The 20556-nt window shown below is 37.4% G+C and overlaps 1 protein-coding gene across 8 annotated transcripts in view; it reads left to right on the forward strand.

Moving 5' to 3' along the window:
- LOC129565949 (protein lozenge) overlaps positions 1-15393 on the forward strand; it is a 28531-nt gene extending 13138 nt beyond the window's left edge. For 3 of the 8 annotated variants that reach the window (XM_055441341.1, XM_055441342.1, XM_055441344.1), the window contains exons 4-7: positions 7635-7748; positions 11229-11345; positions 12348-12542; positions 12730-15393. In XM_055441341.1, coding sequence (XP_055297316.1) covers positions 7635-7748; positions 11229-11345; positions 12348-12542; positions 12730-13460 — 1157 coding nt within the window. In that variant the 3' untranslated portion in view covers positions 13461-15393. Of the gene's footprint in view, positions 1-7634; positions 7749-11228; positions 11346-12347; positions 12558-12729 lie in introns of all 8 variants that reach the window. The other 5 variants (XM_055441339.1, XM_055441340.1, XM_055441345.1 and 2 more) reach the window with 3 other exon arrangements.
- The last annotated feature ends 5163 nt before the right edge of the window (positions 15394-20556 follow it).

Consider the following 20556-nt stretch of genomic DNA (forward strand, 5'->3'; position numbering starts at 1 on the left):
CCTCGCCCGCCAAAGAATGCATTGATTATTATGTATAATTTGTCGCATGTTTGCGATGTGACACGTACACATTTTTCGAAACGTTTTTTAATTAAAAACTCAATACCAAATCGAGGAATCCGCATAAAAATCGATAAATCTAATCAAATTGGCGGACTAAAGCCAGCGCGGCACTCTGTCGACTTAAAAATCGATTTTGCCGACGTAGAATATGTTCTCAATGTGGCTATACGCTGACACATGGTGTGTGTGTGTGTGTATGCTCGTATGTGATTTCAGTAGAAATGCTTTGAACGCTTAATATCTTTATTAAAATCGCGCCAAATCGCATATTTCCTCGAAACATGTTGCGTATGTGCGAATTATAAATTTTGAAAACGGTCCCGGCTGATGAAAAAGTATAAGCGGATGCTCGCAAATACCGCTCATTCTCGCTCGCTCTCTCTTCCTCACACACGCACGCACGCAAACACGCACAAATACATCGAGTGTGCTGCGAAACAATGAAGCTATGGCATACATGTGTAAGTTATTTGGCATTCTGCACATAATTTACAAACAAACAATCGATACAGTTGTGCCGTCGCCAACCTCCTGTTTCGCCAATATTTAGTGTGGCTCATCGTTGGCGAACAAACAACGACAGATTCCAATTATGCATATACATCACATAATTTCTCGATCGTTATTGTTCGAAAGCACATACGCATACCATGTGACGGGACGGAGGAAAGGAGCACGCGCATGAATGGAATGGGAACTGGCGAACGAGAGTCGGTTGTTGCATGCCATAATTATTATTTTCGAGAGTGTTTGGTGCGAAAATATCGACAAATAGATTTTCCAAAGGTGATTTTATGGTGAGATTGATAACACACAAACCGTTGACCAGAGGTTAAATCAGTTGTTGTTATGTCTCAATTTACGATTCACATTCTCGATCCATTCGTTCGTGCACCACTTTCAGAATGCAAATAACAATTTTTCAGTAGATGAGTGGTGCTGCGGCTGCTACTGCATCATCAGACTTTCGGAATGACTGAATGAAATTTCACAACGCGTTCGAGATGTTCAATAATAAATGAGTTTGTTTGAGTGAATGAGCGAAAAGCCAAGTCAATATCAAAAAACCAAACACGGAATATGCAAAGGATTCATTGAGAGTCGCATTGATAAACACCGGCACAGAAACAAGTATTTTCTATCTGTTTGCAATTTAGCTGTAGTGAAACTGGTGTGTGTGCGTGGAAAAGTTACCGATGTCAGAATCAGAATGCTAGTGTGTTGAATGCGTCGACTACAAAATTCGTTAAAATATTATCGTAGACCTAGTATTTTTAATATCAATTTAACCCCATACCATCGATGACATGTGCCAGACCGTGCCACATATTTTCATACACACTCGTTCTCTTGCACACACCCACTCACTACTCGCTATCTCCATTTCTCTCACACACTCGCTCAATGCATATACTAGTTCGGGTTCGCATGTTCGCCGATGGAATTGTATCGAACAGAGAAAATCCGTATCAAATCGCTCGTTGATGGTGGTATTGACAGAGTGAACGAAAGACGAACCCGTAACGCTTCGAAACGCTATGTCAAGTGGCAACTGTTGTTGCGATGATAAAATATCGATATTTGTACACAATAACATATGAACGCGCACGGGGAGCCCGTATGTATACTACAGTTCAACTTTTTCCAAACCCAACATGTTATACGAACAGTACACAAATCCACCTATACCATTTTAGGATCTAATATCGAATTTAATATGTACCGAGTTTTAATGGCACCGAAAAACCCGTTTTCCCCAAACCAAAACTAAAAGCGTTCGCATGAAAGCAAATACTTTCTCATTGTTTTAATTTTCGACATCGTCATTGTGTCTGGAGATGGAGAGTGGGTGGGTGAGTGAATGAGCTAGCAAAAGAGAGACAGAGACAGAGTGTCGATTCTGTTTGTCGGCAAAACTCAGGAACTTTCCACATGTCGTATTACATACAGGGGCTACAGCCACATGCATGTGCACATTTTATTATTTATTTTCGATGTTAAATTTCAAGGTTGGACGTACTCCAACGAAACCTTCTGTCGAAAATAAATTGATATATTTTATGTGTTTCCGAAAGAATTTTTTTTTTAAATATTCATGTGCATCGTCTGATTCAAATGAAATGCAAGCACACACCAAATGTTTAATTTAATTAAAATAAATAGCAAAACTTCACCGGCGCAGGAAAAAAAATCACCGTTCAATTAATGCATTTCGTCCGAGTTCTGAGCTCATGGGCCGGTATATAAAAAATGGCATTGCAAAAGGTGTTTTAATTAAAAAAAATCTAGAGAATATATAGAGCAACTCTCGCTCGGCGAGATACAGTAGCCTTCTGCTTTTGTAGCAATTCATAATGGCGAGTGCACGTGATATCGATGTAGCAAAAAACAGGGATGGCAAAAGTCAAAAGGGAGACCAAAGGGTGAAGTTTTGCAAAAGGCGAGCAAAGACAGAGCCGTTTTTTCTATCAAATGAAAAATAAAATACCCTTTTTTTTTTAAAATGGAAAACATACGCTTTTCCTCCATATTAATTAAAGTAATGTGTTGAATCAGATGCAGAAAAAAATGTATTTGAATTATTAACATTTCTACTTTTTGCACTTGGCGAAACTCAATGCAAAGCCGTTCTCTCTCTCTCTCTCTCTCTCTCTGTTTCGCTTCATATCTGCGACACACATCGGTGATTTTCCACAAGTGTACCGTTGTCCATCGCATCGAATATTATCAAGTAGATCTAGATCTATATTTTTAAGTGGTTGTAATTGAATGTGTAACAAGCAAGTTTGTGGATTAATTTAGCACTGAAAAGTTTTGGTGCGGACATTGTGATTTATTGCACAAGACACAAAACCAATATTTGCACTTTGTAATGTCTGTATATCTATCGTATGGCTTGTCATCGAACGCACTGAAGTGCAAATTCTTTGGTCGGCCCCAATGGTGAGAGATACACGTTCATGGTGCCGTGTGTGCAGCAGTTGGAGAGAGACAGAACGAAACATGTAACAATTGTTTTCCCATATTTCGAGAGGTGGGAAGGGGGCGAATGGTTGTAGTGTTGCATCGATTTTCATCGCTTCACATGTGCTAGTGTATATGGGCCGAGTGAAAACCAAAGATGAACCCAAAATGCAAGCTAATCAATGGTTACGCTTGTAAATCCAGTCTGAAATTTCATAATCATAACAATCATAACAGGCGTTCGCGTGAAAACAATGACAATCAAATGTATTATTCAAACATAACCGCAAAAACACATGTGCATGTTACAGTGTGATGCGTGTGTGACACATTCTACTTGCGACGAAATTTTACATTGCATTACACCGATCCATACACACACACACACACCAGCAAATTGTTATCTAAATGTATTCGCTACAAGTAGCATAAATTACAAATGAATAAATCCAATTTAATTCCATTTTTTCGTTCATTTCAATTGGATCAGGACCCAATGAATTCTTTTTGTTGTCATTGTGCAACTCAGCTCCCGTTTCACCTGCTTAACTCAATTTGAGTGGATGCTACACAATTGGTGTTTAATTTACTTGGCCGAAAATTGTGGAAATTGTGTTTAATTCACATGGCCATGAAATCCTTTTTGGAAGAACGAACAACCCCAATAAAACGCCATCCACACTCGTACAAAAAAAAGAGCCACGTTTGGGAATTGTCGATTGGGGCCTTCATCAAACAAAGTGGTTTCAACAAAACTTTCTCCCAGTGACAAAAACCCATTTGACACTCGAAGCACACATTTTAGCGCCAGCACTTGAGAGTTTAAGTGCACCACCAAGGGATGTGAATGTAAAAAATGCTTTCAAATGCAGTTAGAAACTTTTTTTTGAATTCGTTGTTAAAACAATAATTCATTAGTGTAAAATTGGTTGTTCAAAGCTTACTCGACGAAAAACCTGGGAGGGAAAGTGTTCGATTGTCAAGTGAAACTCGTTTACTTGAAGGAGCGACACATTTTTTATGCACATTGTTCTGTCATTTGTCTTATGGGCGATCGCATGCTATCATGTCGATGAGTAGGAATCGCATTAAGCAACCCATTTTTTTGCGCTTCCGTGTGTGCCAAGTGACAACTTTTGAACCCTTTTTCTAGCAGTGTTGGCTGTTTCGTACAAATTAAATTTGCATTAGTTCCAATACCGTCTGAACACAGAAATGATTTTGCTATTAAAGGGAGACAAATTCAATGAAACTAAACGAAGCTTTTTTAAACACTAGATTTTTTACAGCAAAATTTCTTCGTACATTTTTTACGCTACATTTTTTCGTAGTGCATAATAAAAGCCTCATTTTTACTGTTGTATAGATATGACCATCTCTACACACACCCGTATATCGATAAGTTAATTTGATGCGATGCACAGCACATACTGAAGGCAGCTGAGTGACACAACTCGGTGACACAAAAGTGTGCTATTAATGGCATACTATCAATTAAAATTGTGCTTGGCGAATAAATGCAACCATTTAAAATGTCAGTAGTCGGCCAAAATCCAATTAAAATCAATGCAAAAAGTGTACACCATGTTAAATTTGCACTAAATGATCAAGTCATCGATTTTGCATTGTCACTTTGTTGCAAAGTTGATTGAAGTGCGAGCAAAAGGAGTGAGGGAAAACGAGCGAAAAAAAGGTAGCGGTCAGCGTCCAAAGTATTATTCGATGGGTTTTAACGACGGAACACACGACCATTCATAAAGCCAAAAATAGATGTGAAAAGAAAACAAGTGTACGGAACAATGAACGGTCCGATGACTTTTTTTTATTGGCGGCTTTTCAAATGTGGTGTATCGAGGTTCATTTGGCACGGGTACATTGTGCCCAATGAAAAAGTGTATTTCTCCAAATTGTCCATGGTTCTCAGTGAATCTGAACTACACTTGTAATTTGGTTAAGCAAACATCATTGAAAACGCTGTCGCGATGCTTGTGCCGATATATATCGAATATCAAGCCAGTCGCTTCAATGAACAGCAATCTAGAAGGATACATTGCCCGATCAATATTTCGGCGATTTAGCAAAATGACGGGATAGAGCGACTAACCCTTTTGCTGAAAACTGCAGACGATCCATTTTCAACGCAAATTTTGGTGTGAGTTGAATGTTAATCGAGAGAAATTTCGGATATTTAGCCTCAACGCGCGGCCGGTGTGTGTGTTGTAGCAGTTTGCAGTGAAAAATGGTGGATTTTATTCGCGCGCGCGAGTGAACGAGCGAGCCAGAGAGAGAGAGTGAGTTTTTGCCGGAAAATGGGCAGCAAGGACCAAATTAATGTGTGATTTGGAAGCCACTGTTTTCGAATTTTCGTCGTCACCGCTGCTGTGTGTGTGGCTGGCCTTTTGTTTCGGCTATGATTGTGTGTTACCTCAAACCAAAATTAAGAGCGCGCGTGGTTTTACTGTTAGTAACAATTTTGGTCATTGCCAGAAAGCGAAGTGGTAGTTATTGTGATACGGCCGTTTTTTTCCTATCTCTCTCATTTTCTCTCCACACTTTTGATGTGCTTATGCACAAAATATGCGCGTTTTTTTCCTGACTCAGTCTCTATATATATATGTGTGTGTGTGTGTGCATTTCGGCTTGGTTCCAACCATCAAGTCTCTTTTTTGTGGGTATTTTTCATTTCAGCAAAATCATCATTTTTTCCATGGTTGTCGGTTATTTGCACATGTTTCACGATGCGAGTGGATTCGCTCATTGTTAATAAACGGCGAACTCTTTTCGGGCCGCGTACAACCAATGCACCCGTCACATCAATAAGCGACAGTAGTGCCGTGCGCGCGCGTTTCTGTTTTTTTCATCTCCATATACGCGACAATGCGACATTCCTGTTCATCGGCGTGTGTCAATTGAGTGATGCCCTTTTAAAAAGTCAACTGAATTACATCAACCGACGAACATTTATATTTTGTTTCCGATGATGTTTGCAAGCCCGTTTTTGTTAGCCTCTCACACTCTTTGTGTGTGTTTTTATTATGGGCACCTCTTTTTACTTCCCATTTTTTCTTAGTGAAAAATGCAGAATATTAACCAACAACCGCTATTTGGTGTCGTTGCTGTTTATGAGGGCGGAGGTAAATATATCGATGTCACACAATTGAGTGTCACGAGGTCAATTTGCGACATTTATTCGTTTCATATCTGTTTAGATTTCATTTCTAAACAAATTGAATTGTTGTATTGGGGTCTTTGGGAAAGGTATTTATCGTTTTTTCACGTGCTTGGCCATCGTAAATCAGTATTAAATGTAATTTTCCAGATTTTAGCGCCTGTTACGGATATTCAAAACAAACACGACATCAAATCGAATAAACATGATATGTGTGATTTAGTCAAATTATGCCTCTCTCTCCCACCACCATCCAGAACAAATCAATAATTGAATAAATAATCGTTTGGAAATAAATTGAAATGAAAATATCCGACAACTTAACCGTGCCACACATTCAATCGCATTTCAATGTTTTTATTAATAAAGTTTTTTCGGGAAAGATTGCATGTTTGCAATGTGTTTTAGCCGTCGGCGCACGTGATCCCAAAATGAAATGGGAACTTTAGTTGTCTGCACGCGACGCAATCGGTAAAATTCAATATAGAAATCATCAAAATTTTGTGTTTTTTTTCGGATGATAATAATTTGCAAAATGGTTTTAGTTGTTTTCTTTTTAAACTTATGAACAAAAATAGAATTTAAAAAATTCGACAATTTTTCGTTTTCCTTTCTCATATTTTCGAGTACTTTTGTGGAAGAGTTAGAAATGATTCTTTGAATATGCATAGGTAACACACAATTCAGCCTAAGCGGCGTTTGACAACGATGCAATCAAAAACGCAAAACTTGATTGATGACGAATGCCAAACCAAGTTTGCATACACCGAACGCCCGGTGTTTTCATACCCATTTTCGCCTAGACACACTCATCAACCAGATCGACGATTTGTGAAGCAATATTCGCAAAACACTACGGCGGTTGCTACGATTAGTTAGAGTGGGGTAAAGTTTCGGCTTCATGGTTTAAGTATCGGTTTGATTTGAGGTTATTGGGCGAACCGAACAGTGGAAGCTTCATGACACGCTATTCAACTCCGGTTTGCACGATGTTTGTTGTTTTTTTTCTCTCTTACAAGCAACACGCACACACAAACACACAACCGCTTGCACATTGCACACACCAATCCCACCCGCAGACTTGTTGAAGTGGTTTTAAATCCATAATGATGACAACAAGCGTCGGCATTTTCATCTTTTTTTTCAATTCTTCGTCTTTTTTTAAATTCTGAATCATATGGGCTATTTTTTGAAGGTGTGAATGAATTCTCTAACGATAACCTTCATTTTCAAATGAAAAAACTTTGGAGACTCTCCAGAGTGATGTAGAATCTTTAAATGAAAAAAGAAGAAAAGAAATATTTTGAATCGAAATTATTTTATTTTAAAAACCATTCCATTACAAATTAGTATAGTTAAACATTTGAACTAAGAATTAAATTCAAACCTGTTTCGTACCCAAGTCCTTTTCTCATTCTGTAATCATTTCTTTTCACAGGTAAAAGCTTTACTTTAACGATAACAGTATCAACAAGCCCGCCACATATTGCAACCTACAGCAAAGCGATAAAAGTAACTGTTGACGGTCCCAGAGAGCCTCGTTCAAAGACAAGTAAGTGGTGTATATAAACTTATATCCTTTAGGTTGAGTTTTTTTTCTGTATTCCAATTTTTTTTGAACAAATTAAGAAAAAAAACCCAACTGGGCTATCATTTTTCCCTAACGAAAGACATTTTCTCTCTGTGGTCAATGGTCGAAATGCAAGAAATGAGCAAAAATTAACTATAGATATAGCTTGAGAAGCGACCGCTTGGATTTCCTGTTTCAATGCTGTAGTTGTGGTCACAATTAGAATATCCTCTTTGCATCGATGCATATTTCAGTGGTACAAGATGTTTGAAATTTTACATAAATCTCAATTCCCTCACTTTTGCAAAAGTGGTCTCAAGATCCTTTTTGGCTAAAATATAGTGCTTTAATGAATTAAAGCGGCTTGATGACAGTGACTAACGTATTTGTCTGTGATCCTCCTCTGAGCTTTTCTTCAATTCGACTGCTCAACGATATTCATCACAAATATTTGCATTCGTTTGGTGCTGGCTGCCTTTTGCAACGTGTCTTTTGGCAATGTGTCAACTTATTTGGATTGGTGCACGAGTGAGTGAGAAGGAAGAGAGCGAGAGAAGTGTGTCGACGACATATAAGTTGGAATCGCCTTATCGGTTGTCGTCAAGCATGTGGAAATTGTAATAAATTCCGAGTCAAAGTGAAGTTTGCTATTTATTTCCTCCCATTTGCCATTGAGATTCTTGGCAACATACTCGAACTAATCAAACACGAAACTGCACCATTGTAAATCAAATCACACACATCTTAGGCATGAAAGCACATAGCACACACTCTTTCTCTCTGCGATACTCTCTCCCAAACGATGCATATGTGTGTATAAGTGTGTGACGCTCAAGTCAAACAAAGATCAAGCTACCGGATGAGCTCTTTGTATGTTGCTAATGAATTTTAGAGAGCGGCATGCAAATAGACCAACTGACCCCCGGTCATGCGAAATTCAGCTCATGCACAAACAAACAAACAACTTTACTTTGTGCTATTTTGTGCAAAAGGAGCCGAAACCATTTAATTTAAAGCATCAACAAGAGTTGATCAGGCACACGAAATATTTTAATTAGAAATGCTCCAATGAAGAGTGAGAGAGCGCTCCATTCAATTTGTACCGGGTCAAAATATTTGACCAACACACATATTTACATAAATTCTACCGCCTTTGGACAGCAAGCGCATCGCGCGTACACATCAACTGTCCAAATATATTGAAATACAAAAATGAATATAATCACTGTGAAGAGGCTTGATCGACGAGGTGCAATAAATTTTGCACGGCCAACACACGAAAGCATCATTATTGATAAAATCGGTCAGATTTTAATGAAAATAATTAATTGACTCCTCAAGTAAGGGAATAATTGATGGCAAACATGGGATAAACGATTTTTCATATTTTCAAAAAATGTTTCTGTTGAAAATGATTAAATATGGCTTTAAAATGGTGTATACGCAAAGTTTCGCATAAATCCTCAGGTCAACACTAAACTCATAAGTTTTAGGCACATGAGCGATTTCGATTACATGAGCGAGCGACATGCAGCTGAACTTTAATTGAGCTTAGAAAATCTCACTCAGCAAAAATGACATAAGTTTTGAAGCGATTCTCTCTGTTAACAGCTGTCGCGATTCTGTGGCTAAATCACTTAACTTCGGCTGTACTTTGAGCCAGACGGAGATAGAGCGCGTGAGTAAGAGCTGGTCGTCGATTATTTTCCTCATTTGCCATTGTGCATTTCAATCTACGGCCCAATGAATGTTGCTGTTGGCATGCGATAAAATTCTCGCTTTTCCCTTATGTCACCAATTTAGGTTTCGAGATACACGAGTGAGCGACCATCGTGTATAAAATTTGATTCGTAGGTAGATTAGAAAATGAAAATAAGACTTTCGGTCTTTACACTCTATCATTCGAATCCGGTATTGTTTGCAAAGTTCATAGTTCATCGAAAATAGTGACGGAACATTGTGAGTGAGTGTGTGTTGAAGCAATGGCCGGGGCCGAATGTGTTGTCAGACAATTTTCATTGTTACAGAAAATGAATTGTGTATTGTCCTCCTTTATCTTTGCTAATCCAACATTAAAACAATACATACGCTGCCCTTATGCGACAACGACGACGACCACGACGACTACAACAACAACGACACCGAATGCGAATTAAAATAAAATAAAATCTATTCCGAGATGTTAAATGTGAAATTTATACATGTTCTTTGTTTTAGCTGTGTGTGTGTGTGGCTCGTCTGTTGCCTGTTTTCTTGTACACGAAAACCCACTCATTTACTCACTCGTTCGTTTGCCCGCTCCGGTCGACGGTCGAGAAGCAGTAGTTTATGTGTTCGGCACTCTTTTGATTTTCACATATGTGCGCACACACACGATTTGCAACCGAAGAGGGAAAATAATGGGGATGAATAAAATTGATTTACCGAAACGATTCATTTTAAAGTGCCAACATGTTCATTGTTTGGTGTGAGATTTGTCAAATAACTGAAGAGACGCCGTTGCACACATGAAATGCTTGTAGCAAGAACTAAAAACTAGTTCGGTTAATAAGAGAAATGTGACGATTAAGGAGCTGTTTTCTTTAGAAAATCATAATTAATGTAGCAAGACGACAACGACGATGGTGATTTTGCAAACGGGATTCGTGTCAGACGTCGAAAACGAGAGAGAGAGAGATAGATAGAGAGAGAGAAAGATCGGACTGAGATAAATTGGTTAGCTCAAATGACGTGTGTGTGTGTGTGCGAGAGCACGGTCGACAAATCGCAAACACTCGCATCAATTTGCGTCACCATAGCAATTTCCCCAACGAAAATCCACACCAAAGCGAACACATTCAAATTACAAAATGCTTAAAAGTAACAATTATATCCCGAAATTTCGTTTTAACTACACACAAAAGACCGTTTTTCCACATGTGGATTCTTGCTCCAGTGAAGTAGCGGTGCTGCATCGTTGAATTTTTCGCTTATTTTATTGTGTTTCAACTAAATTAATGGCTTAGTTTTAACGACAGTGTACGTGCATTTTTCAACCGTGGACCTTATAAGGTCGAGCAACAGTTTTTTTTGAATGTATGTTCAGCGTTTTTCTCGTTACAACGTTTCATCCCTCCGTTGTCGTATTCTCGTTACGTTGATTGAGGTGAAAGACATTTTATTGATTGTTCTACATAAAATCACCGAATAGAATGCCATGAATTAAATCAAGTATTTCAATTAATTTTATGTGGAACTTGTACGAGAGCACTCGTTGGCAACACATAAAATCTAAACAAATTAAAGAGTTTTTCTTTGTTAGGGGTTTGATCCTTTCAAAGCGAGCCAATTAAATTCGAAATGACTTTTAGTCAGTAAATTCGACCAAGAGCATTTTATGGAATGAGCGAGCGCGTACACACACACACAGTAGCCTTTATGCGAATCGTTCAATGAGGACAGAAATCAGACTAAAAATATCAGTGTTATCACTTTTAGGGCAACAACAACAGTTCCACTTTGCATTTGGTCAGCGTCCGTTTCATTTTCCGGCTGATCCACTATCCGGCTTTCGAATGCCTCCGATTGGAAATTGTCAAAGTAAGTACTTTTACTTTAATCTCCTTGAAAAATTCATAATCATCAACCGAATATCGATATGCGTTGGCGAGAAATTGAACATTTCATTGTAAATTAAAATCGATTCATATTTTGCCGAAAAATATTATCCGCTGAATGTAACGATGGCATAGTCTGGGTGACTGGTTGTTAGTTTTATTAATTTTTCCATTAATTATTTTTTATTAAATTACATCGAAATTTGTGTACCGCACACATGCGAGATACATTGCAGGTTTTTGTTCACCCATAGCGGTCCTCACCAGTTTGCTACGTACATTCACTGATAAAACCATATTCGGTCATTTAAACGGCACCCGATCCGATTTTAGGATTAAATTTCAAGTCAAAATTTAAAACGAATATTCATCAGCGCGCGCGTTCGCGACACGCAATTTTATTAATGAAATATTTTTAATTACACTCCGTGTATGTCGCGAGTTCGTACAGTGTGGCCCAAACACAGACACACATAATATCATTAGTGATTTAAATAACAATTTTTGGCTTCTGAAATCGATTCGCCCGAGAGAACATGATCCGAATGGCACAATTGGCCGCTGCTGCATCGACTATCGCACCCTGTGCTATTTAAAAAGCGGCCGGTGCACATACGAATGCCATTAATAAATAATTTGACATTATTAATTTGCGTCCTCATTTTTTCACATATCGTATATTTTGCTTACGGACCATTTCCATTCATCATCTCTCTGGCTTTATTTTAAATTAAATTTATTAAGTTTGTATTCACGCAGCCAAAAAGCATGTGAGCGCGCGCACGCGTTTGTGTTTGTGTGTATTCACTATTCAATGTGTTTATTTTAACGCTCGCGCATATATGAATTTATTGAAAATTCAACCAATTTTTCGTCCCTCATTCGTTCAAAAATGATGCACATTTATTTCAATAAAAAACGGCAGAGAGCGAAAGCAGAAAGGGTGTAAATATTTTAACATTGCAAATGTTGATTTATCCATTAGATATGTCGCAGTTTGGCTTAGGAACGGCCAATTCACATTGGGGATACAGTTCAGCCAACTATTCACCGTATCTCACTAGCAGCGGACTATCAACATGTGGCACCACATCGGCTGCACAATTCAATAATCCAGCACTGGGATTTAGCTGCTCGGCCACCGATCAGGCGACCACACAAGATTTCACAAACAATGCACGTGAGTGTTTACCAAGTAAGTTTATAAATAAAGTTAGGGCCACAGCACGTTCATCGATTCGAATTTAGATGCTAGTTTTCAGTCAATTAAGGGCAGAAACCAATCAGCCTAAAATAAAGGAAAATTGTTTGAAAATCCAAAAATTCTCAAATTCATGAATGAAAACCCCATTTCTCTTCTGCGTTAGTGTTGCCGGATTCCACGGCAAATGATTTAGATCAGCATCTCAGCAATTTGGTTGGAACAAGCCCGACTGGTCAAATGACTGCAAATCATGGCAGTTTGTCCCAAGCCACTCTGAATGGAACGAATCATATTCCACGCTACCTAGCCACTACAAATGATTACAATTTGCACGCAAGCAACAATGGTCCACGCAGTCTAAGCGATTCATCACAAGCTGAATCACCGGTCCAAGATGATTTGCTCACATCAAACACACCGAATTTGGGCAATGGCAACAATGGATCGGCTAATGCCAATACAAACGGAGGAAATCTTCCAAACAATCCCAGCTCAGCCATTGGCAACAATCAAAATTTTATCAGTGGTGGTAATCAAAGCCAAAATTCATACGGAACTGGTAGCAGTGGTGCCGGTTGTAATAGTTCGCTATATCCAGTTTTACCGGCGAGTTTACTCTATTCCCAATTGTATACGGCTGCTAACCAATCACATGGATTTCATTCACACGCCGCCCAAAATTCCATGGTACATGGTGAACTGCAATCGGTGATGGAACACATTACGACGGCATCGGGTCGACAACAACAGAATTTAATGATTGGCGGAACGGATTTAACACATCTCGGCAATTGTGGCAGTAGTGCACGGGCTGGTGAAGATAGCGCACGTCAAATGGCCATTCCACGAGCACCACACCATCACACAGACAACGCAGTTTGGCGGCCCTATTAGTATTGGCATTTGGACTCGCACGGAGTCACCAACCAATAAACAGAAACTCATTTCGCACGCATTTTTTTCGGTGTTTGATTAAAAATCAAATTGAAATTCAAAATTTTTCAAAGTGAAAAAAAAACACAACACAGTCATTTTTAGGTAATAGCCATGTTAATTAAGCTAGTCAGAGAGATCTTCGCCGGATCGTAGATCCAATTGCAGTTTTTATGTAAATATATCAATGTTTTATCACACATTTCTTGAACAAAGAAGAAAGAGCACACCTTTAAACTACGTTTTCATTAGCAATTCATTCGAATAATTCAATTTTAAACTAAACTTTAAACCAATTGTACATTGAACATATTGATTTATTTCAACAATGAATACAACACGGCATGGTATCATTTTCCTCTTCATTCACATATTTTATGTACATAAGTGACACAAAATACAAATAGTGAAATCTAGTCGTAAAAAGACAAACACAACAGTGATGCTGAAAGAAACTGATTTACTGTATAGAAACATACGCATCGCTGATGCGGCATCAGTGTCAATGTATTTTTATTCGGTAAAGGGAATATTTCAAACAGGAAAAAAGAGAAGGAAAAACCAGAAACATTATCCAAAATCGTTGTCAAGTGTTGTAAGAATCTTTACGTAAAAATCTCGAATGAAAGGATTAGAACTAAATTCGCAATTTTGGAATTCGAAAGACTATGGCTCAAAACTAGTAGTTTTAAACTACTCATTTTGTATAAATCTTTGAATTAAAAAGATTCTTTTAAAAAGGTAAGAGAAAAAATGCTGGAAATAAACAAAAATGAAGAAAATAAATTCGATGAAGAGGAAAGGATTTTGGAATAGCAGCTCGGCTTTGGTAAAATTTTGACAAATGTTGTGAATATGAAGTCATTAGATTTTTAGCGTAAACCATTTTATATGTGCAATAAAGTATTGAATCTATCTCATACTTTTCTTGGAGTCGAGTGAGTAGAAAAATGTAGTGGAAAGCGCATTCTTGTTTGATTCTCACTCGCTCATTCAAAATATGCATTCAACAAACAGGAATGAAAACAAAAGGTATACAGAAAGCTAAGAGAAATATAAATTAATCGTTCTTGGGTAAATGTTGAGATGGACGTGATTGAAATTGGCTTATTCGTGTAGTCATAAGGGAAAAGTTGCAATGAAAACATAGTTCGAGCAAATGCAATTAGCAAAAAAAGAATCATTCACAAACATAATCATAACCAAAAGTAAATAATGGCGTATTTCGGAAGTTTATTGAATCTTATTGTAATTGTAGTAACTAACACACATGCAAATACACAACTCAAGCTCATTCATTCACACAAACACACACACACACAAAATCTTTGGACTAAAAACATTTTAATAATCATGGAATATTTTGTAAGGATGTCTCTCACTCGTAGAACTATTCAATTTCCTTGGAATCCTTGGCATATTTGTCTTCACACAGAGAATAAGAATTATAAGCATATATGGAAAATAAGAGTTTAAAACTGAGCATTTCAAGTTAAACCACACCAAAAACGAAGTTAAACCAAATAAAAAGGAAAACTATTCGATCAACAAAATCACAAAATGAACAATGAATTAAGGTGTCAATTTGAGAATTATAGACAAATAATTTAGCACAGGTTAAAATAAAAGAAAAAATTATTCAAGCCCATCTTTGTATGCAGTTTTAAAAGTTAAATCTGAATGTGAAACAGTGTCCGAAACAATTTTTGATGTAGAAATTAACGATCAAGACAACCCCCAAATTTGAACCTAGATTTAAAAAGCACACACACACACACACACACGCACTCACTTCTAACAGAAAATAAAAACAAATGTTATTTCGTCGAAAACGAAATTCCTACCACTGAGAGAAAGAGAAAATTCAATAAATATTGATTTAATGTAAACAAAATTGTTCCATATTCGTTTCGTGTCATATTTGCAGTTTTCAGGAACGAAAAATTCGGTAAGTTGTCGCAACATAGAAATGAGTTTAGGTCGTCGATTGCAACGATCTGCACTTAATAATTTAGCTTGATTCGGAATTTCCGTTCGATTCACCAGCTGCACAACACATCGAAGTCATTGCCTAAGCGAAATGAACACGATTCCAAAATCACGTTACGTTCACCCGGCAAACACAAGCAATTATTCCGACAAAATTCGTTGAGGGCACAATATTCAATGGCCACCATAATTTGTGATGTGATGGCCCCCGTACATTATGCAATAAAATAAAATTGGTTACTGTGTAATCGTAACGTTTAGGTGGAAATGACGATGGGTCGTTGTGATGTCAAAAAATCGCCATCAAATGCTGTTGGCTATGGCTGCAGAACGAACGTACAGAGAGATACATTGCGAAGCACATGGAGAGAGAGATAGAGATAGAGATACAATGTAAAAATGATGTCAATCCAAATAGCATGTCAGTTGGTAAGTACAAGGGATTTTGCCAAACATTTTCTGAATCGACCATTTTTGTCGACCATCTCATTTCCTTTAGCAAGGAAAAGTGCAGTGATGTGCTGCATCAGCTCAACATGCTTTTACCATTAAAACGGCCGAACGAACGAGAAATGAACTCAAATACATTCAAGGAGTAAATCCAAAATGCACGAAGAGTGTATATGTTTGTTCACCTGTGTATGTCCAAAGCAAAAGTCAAACTGTAATGACATTTTTCTAATCTGATGCGATGCAACAAACGTCAAATAACTTCCAAATGCTAATGGAAAAAAAAGGTTCAATTCAAACGATGCACAACGGCATCCAGTTTTCGGGCACAAAATATATATGTTTCGAATTTATCAATGTGGCAGTATATTTGCGTGTTCGATGGTCAGGTCGAAGGCATAAAATGGTTCTTTCGTTCTCTCATAAAATTAATCCATTAAATTGCAATGTGTGCTGCGCCAAGTGTCTGGCCATCAGTTTACGTGATGCACATTTCAAAATGCACAATTGTAAACCATTGCGCTTCACTGATTTTAAGTATTATGCGAATTGTCCGGGTGCGATAAGGTTTTCGGACACTCTTTCTGCCTGCTTCCGGTCGGCAATGTTGAAAAGTTGGTTCGGCATTAGATGGGGATTTCTGTGTGGATTCTCTTTCGCTCACTATGTCTCACTCTGAGTTTATTCGAAACGAAAGCGGCTCCAGTGCCGGAATAAAATTTAAAATTTAACTACGAACGTATGAAAGACGCACTGTCTTCAGAGCATCATTTCGAGCTGATTAGCATCAGTGTTATCATTAACTTTTGAGATTAAACTTTTGGAAATTTCAGACATAATTTGTTGAATATTTCACTTCGATAGTTAGTCGCATTCAATGTCGAAAGGATAAACCTTGCTTGTAATAGAATCCTTCGCTGTCGCTATATACAGCTGTGTGATAAATCTCCGGAGACATACACGAAAATTCGAAACAGTAACAAACCAAATAACTTGTTCTCTTGCTTGCTTGCCAAATGAAATCCTTTAATTAAAATATGTTAGAACTATTTTCCACAAACTCATTTTTACATATTCGCTAAGAATGATAACGCACACACAATCCGCCCATTTAGTTAAAATTCATTGCAGTTGTTGGAAGACAAGTCGAGCTTTCTCACACCCTCTTCAAATACACGCTCGTATGGGATGGCTTATATGATGATGATGATGATGGTGGTGGTAATAAACCATGAGCGTATTCACTTGAAAAACGTTGTTTACGAATTAATTAAATTCATCCGCACACTTTTCATCGTGAATGTTGTACACGACGAAATAGAATGGGAGAGAGAGAGCAATGATTTGTATTTCGACAACAAGACAACGACCGAATCAACACAAAACAATTCGCCCTCTCTCTCTCTCTCTCTCTCATGCTCATACACAATTATTATAATTGACGCACAAAGAATAAGATAACATGAAAAAGTTTTACGTCTTTTTGTCGGTTTTTCTACAGAAAAGACACAGAAACAATAAACAATGCACAACAATTGAGTGTGATTTTATTCAAATGAGATGACTTACATGTTAATGGCGTTTCCACACACACACACACATAAGACGAAGAAAAATGAATTGAAACTTGTGCTGAATTGTTAAATATCCCATTTTGATGGTGTTGTTGTGATCATTTTCTACGCCATAGTCTTGCTGATCTTGCAAACTTGCCTTGACTTCTTTGTACGGATTAAAATGGTAATGAACGAACAAGAGGCAGCAATTTAAAATGATAATGAGCTGAATGATATGTGTATGTGCTCATTTAAGTTTCTTTTTCGGTCTCGTACTCAAAGAATTATGCGCTTTTCTTGGATTGCAAACCTCTTTTCCATCCGAGCCGAGTTTCCATGGCATTACTATGCTCATTGCTCATTCTTTACGATGCTCAACTAGAACATTGCTCATTCGAATAAGAAATAAGTACTCGGTTATATTTTGCACAAACTCATCATTTTTACTGGCAATTGACTTGCCTCTTTGCATTCGGAAAAAGTTTTTTTGCACATTTTACTATGAATTTCAACTTCATTAAGCTTCAAAACCGCATAACATTTCTTGAAATGTTTCTTGAATTTTGACACTTTTTGCCATTCATTTCAAGCGAATGCATTTTGACTCTTCGAAAATGTTCGTTGACCATAAAATATTTAAGCCCAAATGAAATCATGCATTCAAGTCCAAAAATGTAAAATTTAATTGAGAATTGCAGTTGGGGAAGAGGAATTTTCAATTTGACTAGATTTGGAGTAACTAATAGGCATTTTCTGTTCCCTCTGGAAGAAAAATTTTCTTCGTGCATTTTGATTGGTGCGCAGAGATGAACTCAAATTGCAATTTGATTATTTATCTAATGAACTGACAATACCATATCAACTATTGGTGAAAGTTCAAATTGTTGAGCGTTTGAATTCATTCATCTGAACGACATTGAGATAGAGTCTCTAATTTAGAGATCAGTTGAAACCGTGTTTAGCAACCAATTAAGTCATTAACACTGAAATCAAAGCGTACAAAAATATTCTCGCAATCATCCACTCATTGTATACCATGCACTTTTCCCTCAAACCACTATCAATATCAAGATGCTCCGGTATTTCTGTCAGAATGCGACGAAAATTATTAAGTGGCATAATTTAACGCTTTATTTATTTATCAAGCATCGCCATAAATTTCGATTCGTTTCACACTCGCATTTCGTATCCATACCTTAATGATAATTTGAGATGCCAATTCTGAAAATTGAAATCGGAAATTAACTTACAATGAAATATATGCCTTTGAATGCGGACGAATAGCTGCACAAGTGTCATCATTCGTATTATCCGCATATTTCGTAATGCAATTCCGGAATTGCGCAATTTCGAAATGGATTCGAATTGGATGCACACACAACAGACACACATACACACATCAACGAAACACAAAGTGAATTTTAATCACAAATCACCCGATACGAATTATTTACGCAATGCTGCCGCATTAACGGTGAATTTCAGGTGGATGTCTTGAAGTTGATTTCGGTTTTGCAACTAGAATCGAAATTCCAAGCCTTGGAATTCAGGGCTTGAATGCAATAAACAAATCGAAATTTCAATGACCAAATTCGATTGAATTTCCAATGAATAAATATTTAAAAACCTACGTCGATTTAGTATTTTCTACATCAAAATGATTTTCTCTTGGAATTTTGATCTATTTCAATCTTTTTTTCCCACCTTTATTTGTTATGTTTTGTTTTGATCTGTCAGTTGAAATCGTCTAGAAGCGTAACTAATTAGCTTGATTTGGTTGGAAACGATTGATTGTGCATCTGAAAATGCACCAATTTTGACCATCTATAAGCAATTTATGCGACTGCCATTTTCATGCGCATAAAGTTCGATTTGCAGCATCAACAAATGGAGAAAAACGGCATGAAAACCAATTAAAATATGTGTGACAAGAAAATTAACCAATTATAATTTCGAGTAACATAGTCGAAATGAATGGTATGCATGGAAATATGTGGACGACGCTCGCGAGAGAGAAAGGGAGTGAGTGAGTGAGAGACGAGATGACTGATTTTGCATTTGAAATGCATTCAAATTATGTGGCACAATGCTACATATAATTTATGCGTAATTATCGGTTGCTGTTTCACAGAAACATTTCAATTCAGTGTATGCATTGCATCCACACTCAATGAATGCAGGTTGATACGGTTGAATGTTTCGGATATTCTGTTTACAATGACGAATAATAAAATTGGGATATGAACCGATTCCACCTTATTAAATAACTCGGCCTATGAGTGCAATGCAAGGCGAGCGCACGAACGAACGAGCGAGCGAGTGATGGGCGAAACTTTGTTTACGATATGCTGTATGCCTATGTTACGAATCACACATTTCGACCGTCAACTATCAAAACCAGCGAAAACCACAATAATTTTCACTTGCATAGGCACATACATTTGCACACGACTAATTGCAATTTATACGTCAAAATGACTTTCATCCATGGAATCTGGCACCTTTTCCACACTGCGACAATATCGTATTGTTGTGCTACGGAGTATAAATCAAAGCCACACATCTTCTCAAAACACATTTAATTGGGGAATCGTCTTGAAATTCGTCTTGAAATTCGTCTTGAATGTGAACATTGGCTCATTTCAATGTGGGGTGGAAAGTTAGTCAAGTGGCTAGTTTTCATACTGAGTTACAGTTTGACATAAGCCGATTTTCGGCTGGCGAAGTTTGATTTGGACAGAAAAATGAGATTTTACAAATAGTACGGATATAATGAGCTGTTTTTTTCTCACAAGAATCTAAAAGTTCCATTTTGTTAGTCTAAAAATAAAGCACTTGAATTCACTTTTGGGCTTTGTATTTCGTCAATTACTTTACTTCAAATTTTACCTGGAAATAACCTTGTTGAAATATTGTATGCCACATAATTCAACTTCAATTCCAATTTTCATCCGTTCAAAATCAGAAGATATTCATTTGTTTTGAAACCAATTCCATGTTTCAATTTTTTTTTTTTTGAAAACACTTCGGCTCAAGCCAAGTTGAAACCGAACTGATTTGCC

The sequence above is a fragment of the Sitodiplosis mosellana genome, unplaced genomic scaffold (assembly GCF_009176505.1).
Source record: "Sitodiplosis mosellana isolate CC-2019 unplaced genomic scaffold, AAFC_SMos_1.0 Smas_scaffold_3, whole genome shotgun sequence".
NCBI lineage: Eukaryota > Metazoa > Arthropoda > Insecta > Diptera > Cecidomyiidae > Sitodiplosis > Sitodiplosis mosellana.